The 16,160-nt window shown below is 35.4% G+C and overlaps 3 protein-coding genes across 3 annotated transcripts; 1 reads left to right on the top strand and 2 right to left on the bottom strand.

The window, feature by feature from the left end:
* Positions 1-5,541: 5,541 nt before the first annotated feature.
* On the bottom strand, positions 5,542-8,113 carry LOC120150462 (60S ribosomal protein L7-2-like). The gene is made up of 7 exons (XM_039163154.1): positions 7,976-8,113; positions 7,427-7,605; positions 7,234-7,331; positions 7,095-7,152; positions 6,180-6,259; positions 5,988-6,090; positions 5,542-5,919 (listed from the first exon to the last, which is right to left on the bottom strand). The coding sequence occupies exons 2-7, from the start codon at positions 7,601-7,603 to the stop codon at positions 5,704-5,706; spliced, it is 732 nt and encodes a 243-aa protein (XP_039019085.1). The 5' UTR covers positions 7,604-7,605; positions 7,976-8,113; the 3' UTR covers positions 5,542-5,703.
* Positions 8,114-10,406: 2,293 nt separating this feature from the next.
* Positions 10,407-12,424, top strand: LOC120150461 (tubulin beta-5 chain-like). Its single transcript, XM_039163153.1, has 4 exons — positions 10,407-10,460; positions 10,544-10,968; positions 11,275-11,544; positions 11,623-12,424. Exons 2-4 carry the CDS (start codon positions 10,575-10,577, stop codon positions 12,297-12,299), a joined length of 1,341 nt encoding a protein of 446 aa, XP_039019084.1. The 5' UTR covers positions 10,407-10,460; positions 10,544-10,574; the 3' UTR covers positions 12,300-12,424.
* Positions 12,425-14,051: 1,627 nt separating this feature from the next.
* On the bottom strand, positions 14,052-15,133 carry LOC120150563 (zinc finger CCCH domain-containing protein 55-like). Its single transcript, XM_039163231.1, has 4 exons — positions 15,012-15,133; positions 14,649-14,813; positions 14,464-14,561; positions 14,052-14,326 (listed from the first exon to the last, which is right to left on the bottom strand). Exons 1-4 carry the CDS (start codon positions 15,131-15,133, stop codon positions 14,067-14,069), a joined length of 645 nt encoding a protein of 214 aa, XP_039019162.1. The 3' UTR covers positions 14,052-14,066.
* Positions 15,134-16,160: the final 1,027 nt, after the last annotated feature.

Raw genomic sequence — 16,160 nt, 5'->3', positions numbered from 1 at the left:
AGATAGCGACCGGCAAAGATTCCACGACGTTTATCTCCCTGTTCTCCACCTCCACGGATGAGTTAGGAGAGTTACGTGATGGTCAATGCCTTGCGTGAGGTTAGAACTTTACGCAAAGACGATGGTGCATGGCGTGTGAGGTGTCTACTTTACGCGGTGAGGTAGCCGCTCTACGTGAGATGGTAGCATCGTTGCAGAATGAGGTTCATACTCTACGCAACGAGGTAAGTTTAAGATTTTTCATATTTAACTTGATGATAAATTACTCGTAATTTCACTTAGATTAACCATTTCACTTAGATTGCTTAATAAATTCATTCGGTTGCTGCCAACTGCTAAATTGTTTTGTTAGTATTTGTTTTTGGTTTTGTTTTTGTCTTTTGGTTGAAGTAATACAATCCTTCAAGTTTCAATTTGCAGAAGAAGAATAGTTTACTTTCGCAACACGAAAATGACTATCGCAACGCGGAAATGGCTATCGCAATGCGAAATGAAAATCGCAACGAAAATCGCAATGCGAAATGAAAATCGCAACGACAAAATCGCAACGCGAAATGAAAATCGCAATGCGATTTGTGTTTCGCGTTGCGATTTTGTCGTTGCGATTTTCATTTCCGCGTTGCGATAGTCATTTCCGCGTTGCGATAGTCATTTTTGCGTTGCGAAAGTAAGTTTCGTGTTGCGAAAGTAAACTATTCTTCTTCTTGAATGTTTATATATGTTGTCCTTTTAAATGTTTATATAAGTGCTTACTTCTGGAATGTTATCTAATGCATTTTGTGAACTATGATAGAATAATGACTTGGGTGAATACAATGCAAGTTTGAAACATATTTGTCTTTGTTTAATATCATGTCTGTTTATTTACTGATTTATGTATTAATTTTTTTTAGCGGCCTGATAAGGTGGATGCTTTACGTCGGGTTTTCCTTGCACGACGTAGTTCACGCATCAGACGGCGTGCACGTGCTATTACGTCTCCGTTCACCCCAATGGTGCGAAGACTCCGCAAGAAGAATCCCGACTCACCTGTCATCCCTCAAGAGTCCCCTCCAATCGTTCAAGAGGCCCCTATCATCCCTCAAGAGTCCCCCCACCGTTCAAGAGGCCACTGTCATCGTTGAAGAGGTCCCTCCCACCATTCCAGAGCCCAATTCACATGGGATAATATATCGAATTATTGAGAAACCCCCACCGTTGCCGGACATGATGGATGAGAGTTGGCTCTCGTATGAGTTACCGGCTAGTACCCTTCCGGTATCTGAAGTGGAGAGGAGACAACTACCGGAAACAATTCTGGATAATACCCTTTGGGCTAAGACCGCAGTTAATTTTTATCTACATGAGCGGAGCCAAAGGTGTTACACTGACATAAGCAAACTCAACGATGAGATGTATTTGTTGCTTAATCGGTCTTGGTGGGGTGTGTTATTAGGGGTTGAAGACAGTGGCTATTTCGATGGGGAGGTAAGTCTTATATTTGTCTTATATATGATTTTGATTAATTTTTTTTAAAAATTAATGTAATTCACTAATATATGTCTTTTTTTTTAAAACAGCATATCGATGCGTGGGTGTCACGTCTTCTAATAATAAGGAAGCTTAGGAAAAATAAAAAAAAATCGCGATATACAATAATGCCGGCTTTTCACGCAGTTCACTTGAAGAATCAACGAGATGAATCATTTTCGTTGGGTAATGGACAAGCTAAACTTTATCCTGCATGGTGGGAGGTCGATAAGGTTAGTGTTTATTTTTTAAATTTTTTTAAAGGTGTTCATAAATAAGTTCGCAAATAAATGAATTATTACTTATGATTGCAGGTGTTTATCCATGTTTTGGAACGTCGTCATTGGCTTCTCGTTCAACTTCAGCTCCCATCCCTGAAGATAATAGTATATGACAGCATGATAAATTACATATCACTGTCTGATTTGAGAGATATTATCAAGGGATGGAGCTCTCATTTGGCTAAATTCTTGGATGTGATTAATTATTGGACTCATTCTGGACACAAAAAGCCAAAGAAGTTCAATGTCACAGTTGTCAGAGACGAGACCGTGCCACAACAATCGCCGGGAGCCAGAGGGGATTGTGGTCCTCTCGTATGCATGTGCTTGACACGTTTGACGACGGGAAGAACAGAGTTTCTACCTCCCACCGATAGAGATAGAGCTGCAGTAGGCTTGTGGTTTCGGTATTATATGGTTAGAGCGATATATTCTAGACGCTGCCTACCTGCATCCGCGTTATGAAAGTATCCATTGTTAATTGGTAAGTCAAATGCAAGTTTTGTTAACATATATACTCCTTTTGGTTTGAAAATGTTTGGTTAAGTACCTAGAATTCAATAATTTGTTGTTTGTAGGTTTTAGATGTGTAGGAAGTCTTGTTTGAGCAAATGTTTAGTTTCTGCAAGTTAATTCTTAAGTGAGCTGCGTGAAATGGATGTACGGGTGCAAAAGTTTCTGCAACGAGAAATCGTAATACATGCCTAACTGAAAATGTTAAAAGTGCACACATAAAATACACATAATACAACGTTTGCATTTAAAAATCACATAAGTTAACAGTTCCAAAAGGTGAAGCCGGTTGTGATTGGGATTTTGAAGATGATTGCGATTTTCAGAATCTCGTTGCGAAAGTCAGAATCGCGTTGCGAAAGTCAGAATCGCGTTGCGAAAGTCAGTATCGCGTTGCGAAAGTCAGTATCGCGTTGCGATTTTGTATTATCTCGTTGCGATAGTCAGTATCGCAACGCGATACTTACTTTCGCAACGTGATTTTCAAAGTTCGCAATAGGTTTTAGTTTCGCAACACAAATTTTTTGTGTATATATCTACGCAGCAGCAACAACTCATAACCTAAATCCCTAAATCGTAACTCATTTCATCTCTATCTATCACTCTCTCCGGCGACATCCGTTCCTATATCCGTTCCTACATCCTTCCCCATCCGGTAACAGGTCTTAGTTTCGCAGCTCGTTTGTTTAGTAAATTTATTTACAACCATGAAATCATCTAATGTTGATCATGTTTGGATAGATTTGTGTTTTGGAGGGTCATGGGAGAATGTTCATGGTGTTTTACAATATATGCCTTTACCCATGAATCTTCAACTAAAACTGTCATTCAAAAAGTTAACTTATGAAACTCTAATGTTACGTGTTTCAAAGAAATTGAATTTAGAGCCCCTAAGTGGATTTAGGCTATCTTATCAGAGAAATGGTAAAGTTTATTTGTTAACCGACAATGAAGATGTTGAACGATTCATTGCTTACATTAGTGTTTCAAGTGATGATGTTACATTGTATGTTGTTGAACCTAGAAATATATTGTTGGGTCAGTAGCGGGTAGTAATCAACTAAGTTTTTCTTAAAACCCACAACCTTTCTCTAATCCAAATCCCAATCAACTTTCAGCACCAAATTCCGGTTTTCGTATTGACCAATTAGACGATGATGAGCCAACAGAAAAAATTGTGAGTACTAGTCAGTATTCGAAATTTGATCTTGGTCAATACCCGGACTTTGATATTGGTCAATAATCGGATTTTGATGATGTTTCAGAAGAAGAAACAGACCCTGCGTGTAATGATTTTGATATTGGTCAATACCCGAATTTTGATGATGAAATAACCGTTGCCGAGGAAGATGTTGTTGATGATAATGAGGAGGAAGTTACGACTGTGAATGAACATGTTGAACATCCATTCTGTAATTCATATAATCCTGAAGAAGAAAAAGAAGAAGAAAAAGTCCCCGAAGAAAAGAAAATGCCACAGGAGTATAACTGGAATATGCCAGAATTACTTCAGATACCGGAAGAAGAGTTGGTAAAGAAAGCAGTTGATTGTTACACAAAAGTTATTTGTATCAAGAAAGATGATTGTTTTGATACAAAGGAAGACTTCAAGATAGCTTTGTATACGAAATGTGTGGAAGATGGCTATCAACTAAAAGTTAACAAATCAAGCAAAGATCGTTTCGAAACAAGGTGTATGATTGACAAAAACTGTACGTGGCGTATGATTGCAAAGAGGATAAAACATTGCGAAATGTTTCAAGTTAGGACTTTTATTGATAAACATACATGTTCAAGAACCCAAGTTTTTCCTCACCATAGACAGGCAAACAAAAAGGTGTTGGGTGGTTTTCTGGCTGAGTTAATGTTTTTGAATGGCAGGGTATATCGGGGACATGAAATTATGACTGACATGAATGCTCTGTTCAAGATTAGTATATCATATTCTCAAGCTTGGAGAGCCAAATGTTATGCCTTGGAATTGTTGAGGGGGTCGCCAGAAGCATCGTTTGCCCAACTGCCGGCTTATTGTGGACTGAGTGTTGTGAGAGATGGAGATGAGACTGAGTGTTGTGATTTTAGGTTTGAGGTTATGAGTTGCGATTACTGTGGACGGTTCAGTTTCCGATATATTAAGAAAAAATTTGTGTTTGGAATTTGAAAAAAAAATACGCATTAATACGAATGGCGCTATGTAAATCGCATTGCGATAGTAAGATTCGCATTGCGATTTACGTATTCGCATTGCGATTTTCCTAATTCGCATTGCGATTTACTTAATCGCGTTGCGATTTACGTATTCGCATTGCGAATTATGAAAATCGCAACGCGAATACGTAAATCGCAATGCGAATTAGGAAAATTGCATTGCGATAGTCAGTATCGCATTGCGATTTTCCAAGCATTGCGATTTACTTATTCGCATTGCGAATTGGGAAAATCGCAACGCGAAATTGGAAAATCGCATTGCGATAGTCATAATCGCATTGTGATAGTCATAATCGTGTTGCGAATCTGGAAACTAATTTGCGATAATGGAGATCGCGTTGCGAATTAGCGATCGCATTGCGATTTTGTTGGTCATTTTGGCAAATCCGAAAAAAATTGGTTAAAATCGTATATTATATGGGATTTTTGGTCACTGAGGTTATTTTCTCAAAAGTAAATTATAAAAAGTAAATTTATCATTAAAAATTATATAAAAATTGAAGTGACAAATTTTTTTGTGTCAGACAGATTGTATGAGACAATTTAAATTTGATAAGAAAATAAACTTAAAATGATGAAGAAATTAGAAATAAGAGGAATTAGGAGTAAATATTCAATTTAGTTAAGTTAAATAATTTTGAATTAATTAATTTAACAAGTCAAATTTTATCATTAATACTTTATTTGATTATTATTTTTTAAAATCAAACAGATTATATTTCAGTCAAATCAAATCAATCTTTTAAAATTGAATCAATTTTTACTCACCTTCATATTCCATTAAACTTTTATCATGACAATTCTAGATTGATCCATGAACTGAACTACCATCCTCACTTGCTTAACCCAAACTTCGTACGATGTACATGATAATTCGTACAGCTAAAATTATAATTTTAATAATAAAACTAATATATTCTTAAAACATTTTTAGCGATTTGTCATTTGTTTAGTTGATTCTTAAGTGAATCATAACGGCATCTACTCTTCAAAGAACCCCAGTATTATATCTCATACTGTAGGCAACAAATTTCTGGGAAAGTTGTTTCAGAAAATATAATAATGGTAAAACACCAAGAATTCATGGTTTTAGACAAGACTATGTATCTAAATGCCAAAAGAAACAAATATCAGCATCCTTCAGAACAAACCAAAAATGCCTCCACCGCTGAATTAACTATCACCCCCGAATCTAATTCATTCTCCGAATTAGCTCATTGATGTAATTCTCGCGGTTGCCCGCATCTCCTCCTTCGACATAGTGGTTTCTCTTCTTCTTCAGACCACCTAGCGGCGCCTTGAGCTGAAAGGGCCAAAGGAAATTGTTGGCCTCCTTAAAATGAGGTCCTACGGTCATGATCTCATGGATAAGATCTTCAACACAGATGATGCCAAATTTGCCCAGAGCCTGTCAACAGTATAGATTAGTAACTGTTTAGTACTGATAAACTTCAGTAAATGCAATAAGATACAGACCTGCTCCACGATTGCGTTGTCCGTCAAAGCAATTCTCTGTTTGTTCAACTTCCCATAACCTCTTTTGTAAATCAATTCCCTCACACTCTTGAGATTAGGATATCTAAAATCACATATCATGAGAAATATGACATCAAAAGCCAATATCATGACTAAAAAGCGATAGCAGGAAGTAGGAAGACAAAAAAATACCCATAAGTCACATAAGGCTCAACAAGGTGAAGCATGTTCATTGTTGCCTTGTTCACTTTAAGAAAAACACCATTGAAAATCTGCAATTGGTATGAACAAAACAATTTAGAATCGGATTTGATTCATTTATCGAAAGAAAATGTTATATAGTTTCCTGTACATAAAACAACCATCAGTTTGTGGCAATGTTAGAAAGAAAAACCCAGTGACAAAGTGAGCATCGTATGGAAGTAGTTAATTTAACAAAAAGCTAGCAATTAAAATTTGAGTTACACTATCCAAATGACAAAGTACAGAGCTCCAACAACTTCAAACTATATATAAACAATAAGGTACAGCTTAATTTTAGACAAAAAATATATAGAAAAGCGGCACACTAAGCACCAACATTAAAGCTTCAAAGAGAGGTTATTTCAGCTAGATATCTGAAGTCCAACACAAATGTCATCCATCAAAGGAAGATTTACTTCATACATACACACCATTCGGGCAAGGAAAAGTGGGGTATTGGTTCAAATAATCTGTATTATCTAAGTTCCAGAAAAGGTTTGGTAAACTATAGGCCAGTCCATTAACATGTGTGGCATGTGACACGCCATAGGGCCTCAAAATTTAGGGGCCCTACACATGAATGTCATTCAAGCCTGTTCATGTACAAGCTTTGTGCCCTAACAACATTTTCGTTCGAAGGAAAAACAAACTTTCCGTTTAGGGAAAGTGGCAAAGAAAGTTGCAAACGAAGATTTTGACAGTATTTTTAATCGTTTTCCATGATAATTTTGATAAAAAGACCTCGTAGATGTCTCATAATTTCAAATTTAACAAATTAATCTTTATTATAAAACATTTTAGGTGCCTCATTTTAAAAACTAGCACAGAGTGTGCCCATCTTTTGGGATGGGCCTGGTAAACTACCTGTCTCAAACGCAAGAGCTGCAAGATCTTTCTCGTCCTAGGGTGCATGGCATTGATACTGAAACCAAAAAAACTCACAGCTCGTTACAGTTCAGGATTTAGATCCATATATGAAAGTAATGTAAAAATAATCACATACCCACGGATTCGGATGATGAACAAGAGTTTAGCTTCTGGATCTACATAGAATCCTCCTTTCAATTTTGCCTCCCGCTTCAATTGAACCAGCTCTTTCTCCTGTCAATTATAGATCATAAATATTATGATTCTGAAGCTTTTATTATTTGCTAAAAACAGATTAAACACAAATCAAAACAGAACAACAAATTTACCTGAGCCTCGTACCCCTTTGCATATTGCATAGCCCTAGTGAAAATCAGCTTGCGATTCTCGACTTTTTTCTTCTTTGCAACTTCAATCGCCTTCTTTTTGGCAAGCTCCCATTCTTCATTCCTCTTCTGCTTCTTCAAAAGTGACTCGGGAACCACAGCCTTAGCTTCCTCACTCATTTCTAGTCCACATTAGCATCAAATCAAAACCAATCCGAAAATTAGAACATATTCTACATATCTATCAGCTATAAAAGGAAAAGCAAGTCTTCGAGACAAACAATGAATAGAAACAATGAAACGAGTCATCTAAATCAACCTCATTGATAGATAAAAATCTACAAATAAGTACGGAGGTAAGCCTATTTTCCTCTAATGAGCAATCATTTCATAAAAAATGTTGGAAATTGAACAAAGTACCCTGCTAGTTCACAGACAAATACGAGCCAATGGTACATAAAATTCAAGAAAAAATACAGATTAATGCAGAGAAATTGTTGTTCTTTTATTACAGTTCTTGAAGGTTTGCCAGAAAGGGCAGCTGATGGTTACCTGAACTGTGGATGGTCTCGGATGCGGCAGATAAAAAGGAATTAGGGTTTACGGAACTTTTACAATCTAATTATAGTGATAGATTGATTTCCGGTCTCTAGGGTTTTTAGGAGAATGGATTTGGGCTTTTGTTAGTTTGAATGAAAATGGATTGTTACCATGATTCAACCCATAATGCACTAATTTTTTATATATATATTTTTGTATTTTCCACCTAAAATTTGTTTAATTTTCCAATAACCTTATATTTTAATTTATCTAAACCCAGATTTAAAAGTGTATTGAGATTTGAATAAGTGGGATTCTATTTATTAATTCCTTTTAATTAATACAAAATACTTTTCAAACCAGCTTTTATAAATAGCTTAAAAAGTTAAGTTTATAGAAAAATATTAAAATATCATTTAATATTATTTAACTTATCTATTATTTTTAACCTCATGTTTAAAATGAATATTCCGATTTTTTTAGTACATTTTGACAATATTATCTAACCCTTAAAATTAACAGAAAATGTGAATAAATAGGTTTTTTTTGGTACACTATATGAAAAGCAAACAATCTGTCGTCTCAACTCGCCCACTCCATCCCTATCAGCTCCCAACAAAGCAAGAAGTTCAGTTGGAGCCACTTGCAAAATGGAGATGTCTTCTTCTTGAAGTAGAGCAAGTTTCACCAACTTATCAGCACATTTATTGCCCTCACGCCAAATATGTCTTACTTCTACCACCCAACCTTCCTTAAGGATGTTTATGCAATCATTAACCAGAACGTTTTCTGAGAGATCCTCCATCCTTTCCCCATTAAAAAGCTCCACAACCCATTTTGCATCCATCTTTAGGATCAATTTGCTTAAGCCAAGATTTTTTGCTAGTTTAAGACCCTGTCGAGCCCCCCAAATTTCAGCAATCGAACTATTCACCTTCCCTAAACGCAACATGAACCCACTTCTCCAGTCACCATTACTGTCTCGGATCAGCCCTCTTGCAGCAACCAGAGCTGTATTTGTTTTATAAACACCATCTGTGTTTAAAATTCAACCTCCCTCAGGCGTTTTTTTCCATTGTACCCAACATAGGTAAAAATATTTTATTTTATAAAGTTACAATCAAGCACCTCAATTAATTGATTGTAGCTATCAATTTACCCAATTAATTAATTATAACAATCATGTCAGGAGATATCACACCGACTGTTGTTATTTATCAAATACGATGATCGTTGAACCTCAATTTTCAACATAAGATTCACCTCAATTTTTCGTTCAATTCACCCGATTAGATTAATGAGAATCTCTCTCAATAGTCATAAAATCACTCAAAAACTTTTAAACTTATTGAACTTTGGTCTACGAGGTACATCATCATATGGTCTCTATGTCTAGATATGTTTTTCAACCCACCAACGACGACATATCCAACGTTCGGATCGATAAATGAAGCTATCAATTTTGGAGAACCCTAAAACTCAAAATGAGTTTTCTTTCTGATTAATTGAATTACTCGTTAATGACCAATTTGAAAATGGGTGACATGTTTGCAATCTTTCTAATAATAAAGTAACTCATTTGAAATCTTAAATGACTTGTGGTGTAGTTTACCCAATAAGAAAATCATTAAAAATAGTTTCCTGCCTTCAAAAGATCGTTTCATTTACAGACCAATGGCATGTTTTTAATAATTTATTAATTAAATGATTGTTTATAATTTTTTAAAATCAAATAACTCATTTATAATCTTACCAATAATTAAGTGATATGTGATATAATTTACCTTAAATTAAATCAATAAACCAACATTAAAAAAAACAAAGGGTAAACTATAAGATTGACCATTTTCGTTTTAGTTTTATATATTTTTCCTTACTGAATTTAAAAAACATAATATTTGATCACTTTTATTTTTATTTCATTAAGTTGTGGTCATGTGGTTTTATTAATTAAGATGTTACCACTTACCTTATTGATTTTTAAATGTTTAGTCAGTGAAATTTTGAATGTCGTTAATGAGGAAATTAAATAAAAATGACCAAATTTTAATTAAATAAAAACAAAATTGATCAAATATTATATATTTTAAATTTAATGAAGAAAAAATACAAAGCTAAAATAAAAGTGATCAATCTTGTAGTTTATAAAAAATATATAAGATTTGAAACCTTGACCTCTCATCCATGAATTGAACATCATATCATTAATTCAAATATATATATATATATTTCTATTAATTAATTGTTATATTAATTAAAAATTATTTTTTGAATATATAATCATGATTTAATAATTACGTAATCCGACTAAACCGAATCAACGTCCAGATTGATTTTTTTTTATTCACTGGATATGGAAAAGACCAAATAACCCTTCGAACACCCTGCATCTCCCTTGTATAAATAAAGCTCCATTTCTCCTGGTAGAAACACATCCCTCAAGCTCTCTCTCCGTCGCTTCATCGTCGGATCCTCTCATATCGCATTCGCTTCGGCCGTAAGATTCAGTCCCCATATCTCTATTATTTTATCATTTTGAAAAAGAATATATTTTTACTTTCCATTTCTTGATCTTCGCAGGGATTTTAACAAACTCTCAAACAAACAAAAAATGAGGGAGATCCTTCACGTACAAGGCGGGCAATGCGGGAACCAGATTGGATCCAAGTTCTGGGAAGTGGTTTGCGATGAGCACGGCATGGATCCCACCGGTCGTTACATGGGAAACTCCGATCTCCAATTGGAGCGTGTCAATGTTTACTACAACGAGGCTTCCACTGGAAGGTATGTCCCGCGTGCCGTGCTCATGGATCTTGAGCCGGGGACCATGGATAGTGTTCGAACCGGTCCTTATGGACAGATCTTCAGGCCTGATAATTTTGTGTTCGGCCAATCGGGAGCTGGTAATAATTGGGCTAAGGGGCATTACACCGAAGGAGCTGAGCTTATTGATGCTGTTCTTGATGTTGTCAGAAAGGAAGCAGAGAATTGTGACTGCCTCCAAGGTATAATTGTTCTTGATGTTGGTGATTTAATGTTTCTCAGTTATCCGTTTGATTATATAAAAAATATAAATTGGATTAGTATTGTTAGCAAACTCAAATTCATTTATTGATGGTTCTAAACATATTTGGCAATGGATAATGTAATAATGCATACGAAAATGGCCTGGTAGATCTTGGTCTTTAAAGAAAAATTTTAAACGTAAAGGTTCTTTTCTTTTTAGTAATTACGTTGTTTGTTTCCTATTTCTTTAATTTTTGGCTTTTGGGGTTCTTTTAATTATGAATTTTATTTGTTCGTCCAAATAGGTTTTCAAGTTTGCCACTCTCTCGGAGGGGGAACTGGTTCCGGTATGGGTACTCTGTTGATCTCCAAGATCAGAGAAGAATACCCTGATAGAATGATGCTCACTTTCTCCGTCTTTCCATCACCAAAGGTTTCGGATACGGTGGTTGAGCCATATAATGCTACTCTTTCTGTTCATCAGCTTGTCGAAAATGCGGATGAGTGCATGGTGTTGGATAACGAGGCATTGTATGATATCTGTTTCAGGACCCTCAAGCTAACGACCCCTAGCTGTAAGTTTCTATTATCTGACTTCATCTTAGTACCACAAGGTTTTTGCTGAAGTAATCTTTTATTGTTGGTTGTAACAGTTGGTGATTTGAACCATCTGATCTCTGCAACCATGAGTGGTGTCACATGCTGCCTTAGGTTCCCTGGCCAGCTCAACTCTGACCTCCGGAAACTCGCTGTGAACCTCATTCCTTTCCCTAGGCTCCACTTCTTTATGGTCGGTTTTGCTCCTCTCACCTCACGGGGATCTCAGCAGTATCGTGCCCTAACGGTCCCAGAGCTCACTCAACAGATGTGGGATGCAAAGAACATGATGTGTGCTGCAGACCCAAGACACGGTCGCTACCTCACAGCCTCAGCCATGTTCAGGGGCAAGATGAGCACCAAAGAGGTGGATGAGCAAATGAATAATGTTCAAAACAAGAACTCATCGTACTTTGTCGAGTGGATTCCAAACAATGTCAAGTCCAGTGTCTGTGATATTCCGCCCCAGGGCCTGTCCATGGCATCTACCTTCGTCGGCAACTCAACCTCCATCCAGGAGATGTTCAGACGAGTGAGCGAGCAATTCACCGCTATGTTCAGGAGGAAGGCTTTCTTGCACTGGTACACTGGTGAAGGAATGGATGAAATGGAGTTCACCGAGGCCGAGAGCAACATGAATGACCTTGTATCTGAATATCAACAATACCAGGATGCAGCAGCCGACGAGGAACTTGAATACGAGGATGAAGACGATGAAGGCTATGAGATGTGAGAGATCTAGAAGGATGTATGTTACTACTTAAATATGAGGAAAGCTCGTCTGTATTACTGTTCATGTTGGCATTCCAGCCTTGTTGATCTATTCGTTTTCAATAATGAAGATTGGTAGTATTGGATTTATCTGTTTGTTTCTTGGTATCGGTTAACTAGTTGCTATTGATTTTTCTTTCATATATGTCATGTTATCTTTCGTGAAATAAGTGGACAAAATGATTGATTATACAATTCTTCATATATGAAATTGAAAAACAAAATGTACGACATTGATGAATTTGATATAGTGGATGTATCAGATAAGCAATTAATCATTTTTAAAATATACCGTTTTAATTAAATATTTATTTTTCAAACCTCTAAAAGGTACGATTAATCAAATACATCTTTAAATAAAATTTATTTTTTTCTAATATTTACTGATCAGGATGTCATGTAAGACATAACTTTTCAAATGTATCTCTCAAAATAGTGTTTTTGTTCTATATAATACGAATGGATGTCATTTCGGTAACTAATACTGAAAGAATGTTATTTATATAAATAATTTTTAAAAATTATATAAATAGCAAATTACAAATTTACTCATTGAACTTTATTATTTTTTTATTTCACTTGATGTACTTCAAATTTTTTTCAATTTAATCATTGAACTTTATACAATGATTTTTCCCTTCATTTTCTTTTCTTTTCTTTCTTTCTTCTTCTTCTTCCTCCCCTTCTCTATATTTCTCTCTTCAACCTCAATTAACCCAGATTTCGACCACCACATCGGTACCATTCTGTCCACCTTAAAGCTAGCATGACCTCCTTCATCTAGTTGACACAACACATCTAAGAGGTTAAGACACCACCAGGCATGATTTTCATTTCCAATCGAAAGCTTGTAATAATGTTACATCATCATTCTTGACACATAAAACTTATCACGTCAATGACAAATATTAACCGTTATTCAAATAACAAATTTTCTCTAATCAAGAATTATTTTATCTTAAAACAAAACGTTGAGGACAAAATACTCCAAGAAAAAAGAAGATAAAATGATTATTCAATTGAACGTCGACAAATTGTTTTTTGACATTATGCCAAATGCAAAATGAGACGAGCAGGATACCTTTTCTTTCCAATTTTCTAACCATAACCAACATTCTTCAGTTTAATAATAAAAAACATTATTCTAAAAGATTACCAAACAATAAAATAAGAATTACCATGCAAACCCCATCTCAGATATCTTTAAATAAATGTACACATTTCAAAGTCTATTCATACAATTCATAGTACAATATTGTTTTTATCCGATAAAATGTGAGACAAGACGCGATGCATACGTTGAGAATACAGCGACTTTTTTCGACTGGAATACATACCTACAAAGGAAGGGCAAAAGGCGCCCTACACTCAAATATTAATTAGTCTGCCGTCTATCTAATCCAATATGGCATTTGCTGTTAGTAGTTTTGTATCCAAGAGTCGATGGATATATTCTCTACGGATTCACTCTTCACTGTATAGTCTTGCTATACGCATCTACGGGATTCTTCTCGTATATGCTTCTCTACTTTTGTGCATTAGTATCACATCAAAACGTTAAAACGAAAGCCATCCGAATGGAATCTGAGAAAGATTAGTTCATATAGCATGGTTACTCCTTTTCTGAGTTCTGAGATTGCTTACCTTTATTCCCTACAGCTCATGCCCGCAATAAAAACTGCAAAAACATAAATAAGTTTCAAATATGGGATAGAACAACTGAGGCTGATTAGAAACCTTTCGAGACTTCTGTTTTAATGCTGTCTGATGGGGGAACATTTTGACTGTCATGGGAATGAGCAGGCAAGGAAACAGAAGCACCAACCAATAGGCCGCAGTGGTGATGATGAATGCCATCTTTCTTGAAGTCTGGAAGTTGCAAGTTCACCAACCTTCTCCTTTGCAGTTCAATAGAATGCTGGAGATCAGCTTGCTCTTCAAGTTCCCTTCTCAACATCATCTCAGGAGCATTGTAGAACATCTTTGCCCCTGCATGTAAAGAGAAAAGGGGGGGAAAATCAGAGAAACAGCCACCTGAAGCATTCTGTTTCCCGTCTTTCGATTTCATGAAAGAAAGAAAAAAAATGTGTCGACAACCCTACAAAAAACTATTCTTGTTTGCTTACCAACATGAGGGTCATATGGCTCTCTAGAGTCAAGCCCTGAAGGACTTGAACATGAAGAAAAGTTCACCTTCTCTAACTTTTGTTGCAGGTATTGCCTCCCGCAATTGCTCCAATATCAGTTATAAATTCATTGCATGATGATGGCCAGAAGTAAGAAAAATTACGAATAAGAGAAAATGCCTTACTTGTCAGGAACTTTTCCCTTCTCCTTATCGATTTTAACAAGTACACGTGAATCACAAATGTAATGGGGGTTTCCTCTGGCCAAAATGTGCTTCACAGTCACTGGATGAAAAATGTTACAAAACCAAACATTCGCTTGTGCTGATATGGAATCCTCACATCTTGCACTGGTCCAAACAGGCTTTAAAAGATACAATTGAACTAAAGTAAGTTCACAAAATTAATACTTTTAAAGAAATTTATAAGCCTTAGTTCAGAAAAAAGAAAACCCCTTTAGCAGCCCTTTTAGAAATTTGCATCAAAATTTACAACAGCAACATACATTTAGATGGAAGTTTTAGCTAGACATGGGTGAATATATAAACAGGGTTCCCAATATTCTCAATTCACTAGGAGTTTCAAATATGTGTCTAGGTATAGCAATACGACGTCTAAGGTCAGCATTTGGATTCAAATAAATTGTCAACTCTGCTTCTTCTACAAGCATGCGTATCCAGCAATAATCAATCTCTAGGCGCCGAAACACTAATTTTCCCTATTCACCACCACCAGGCTTATATCATACAGCTTAGTTGCAAGCTTGACCACGTTAACAAATATCCCGTAAGCCCTAAACATCACCCTTCTCATGGAAAAACAGATTTTTTTATCCTAAACAATTGAGTCTATAAGATATATATACGTTATCAATTGTTAAAAAAATACTATAAACAGATATTATATATTATAATCACCCTATACTTTTTTTTAATTTTATCTGTAAATTTGAAACAAGTAATTGTTCTTCAATTGTGGTAGAAATCAAGGAGCAGCAAATTTGATTAACCAAAAACAATTACTTGCAGCGGTAAAGGAAAACAGAACAGTGATGATATGATTGATTTATTTTTATAATTTTATTTTGTTTATTGATTCGGAAATTATGGTTTCTGGTTTAACAAATGCAAACCCTACTGTGTACGAGAAGAAAGAGCGGCAGGTTCGTATCGTAGCTACTGTGCAAGCTATTGTTATCCTCTCTGGGGCTGTAATCGAGTAAAATCGAACTCAATCTAACTTGAAAAGTCTAAAATCGAATTTTACTCGCCTTAAAAATTTATTAGTTTAAAATTGTCAAGCTCGAATCTAATTTGAAATAAAAAGTTTAACTCAAACTTAAAAAAATTGAAATCAAAACATTCTCAGACTTTGTTCGAACTCGAACTCGAACTGAAACTTTAAGTATATGAAAACTTTATATTATATTTTAAAAAAAGTAACATATAAATGTTACTATTATTAATAATTTAATTTAAAGAATTATAAATTTAATATATTATTTTTTTCGAGTTGGGTATCAAGTAACTCGCTTCGGCTCGTTTAGAACTCGAGCTCAAATCGAATCCAATCGACTCAAGTCTTGACCGGGCTTTGACCGAATCAAATTTGAGTAGCTCGCGATTTGTCTCGTCTTATTTTCAATTCTAATTATGTATTAAAAAATTGCAGCTATTGGGTAATATTTTCGGATTTTA

This window comes from Hibiscus syriacus, unplaced genomic scaffold, assembly GCF_006381635.1.
Source record: "Hibiscus syriacus cultivar Baekdansim isolate YM2019G1 unplaced genomic scaffold, ASM638163v2 tig00111022_pilon, whole genome shotgun sequence".
In the NCBI taxonomy this organism is placed as follows: Eukaryota; Viridiplantae; Streptophyta; class Magnoliopsida; order Malvales; family Malvaceae; genus Hibiscus; species Hibiscus syriacus.
Note: the sequence above shows the minus strand (reverse complement) of the source record. Positions and strands in the feature narration are given on the sequence as shown.

What these genes read in the sequence shown, in the direction of transcription:
- LOC120150462 (XM_039163154.1), bottom strand. Translation starts at nt 7,603, where the DNA reads ATGAGTGAGGAAGCTAAGGCTGTGGTTCCCGAGTCACTTTTGAAGAAG. An exon ending in CAAAGGGGTACGAGGCTCAG is followed by an intron (nt 7,332 to 7,426) that starts GTAAATTTGTTG and finishes TATAATTGACAG; the next exon opens with GAGAAAGAGCTGGTTCAATT. An exon ending in ACAACGCAATCGTGGAGCAG is followed by an intron (nt 5,920 to 5,987) that starts GTCTGTATCTTA and finishes TACTGTTGACAG; the next exon opens with GCTCTGGGCAAATTTGGCAT.
- LOC120150461 (XM_039163153.1), top strand. Translation starts at nt 10,575, where the DNA reads ATGAGGGAGATCCTTCACGTACAAGGCGGGCAATGCGGGAACCAGATT. An exon ending in GAATTGTGACTGCCTCCAAG is followed by an intron (nt 10,969 to 11,274) that starts GTATAATTGTTC and finishes TCGTCCAAATAG; the next exon opens with GTTTTCAAGTTTGCCACTCT. An exon ending in CAAGCTAACGACCCCTAGCT is followed by an intron (nt 11,545 to 11,622) that starts GTAAGTTTCTAT and finishes TGGTTGTAACAG; the next exon opens with TTGGTGATTTGAACCATCTG.
- LOC120150563 (XM_039163231.1), bottom strand. Translation starts at nt 15,133, where the DNA reads ATGCTTGTAGAAGAAGCAGAGTTGACAATTTATTTGAATCCAAATGCT. An exon ending in TTGAGAATATTGGGAACCCT is followed by an intron (nt 14,814 to 15,011) that starts GTTTATATATTC and finishes TGTTTGGACCAG; the next exon opens with TGCAAGATGTGAGGATTCCA. An exon ending in AAGGGAAAAGTTCCTGACAA is followed by an intron (nt 14,562 to 14,648) that starts GTAAGGCATTTT and finishes GAGCAATTGCGG; the next exon opens with GAGGCAATACCTGCAACAAA.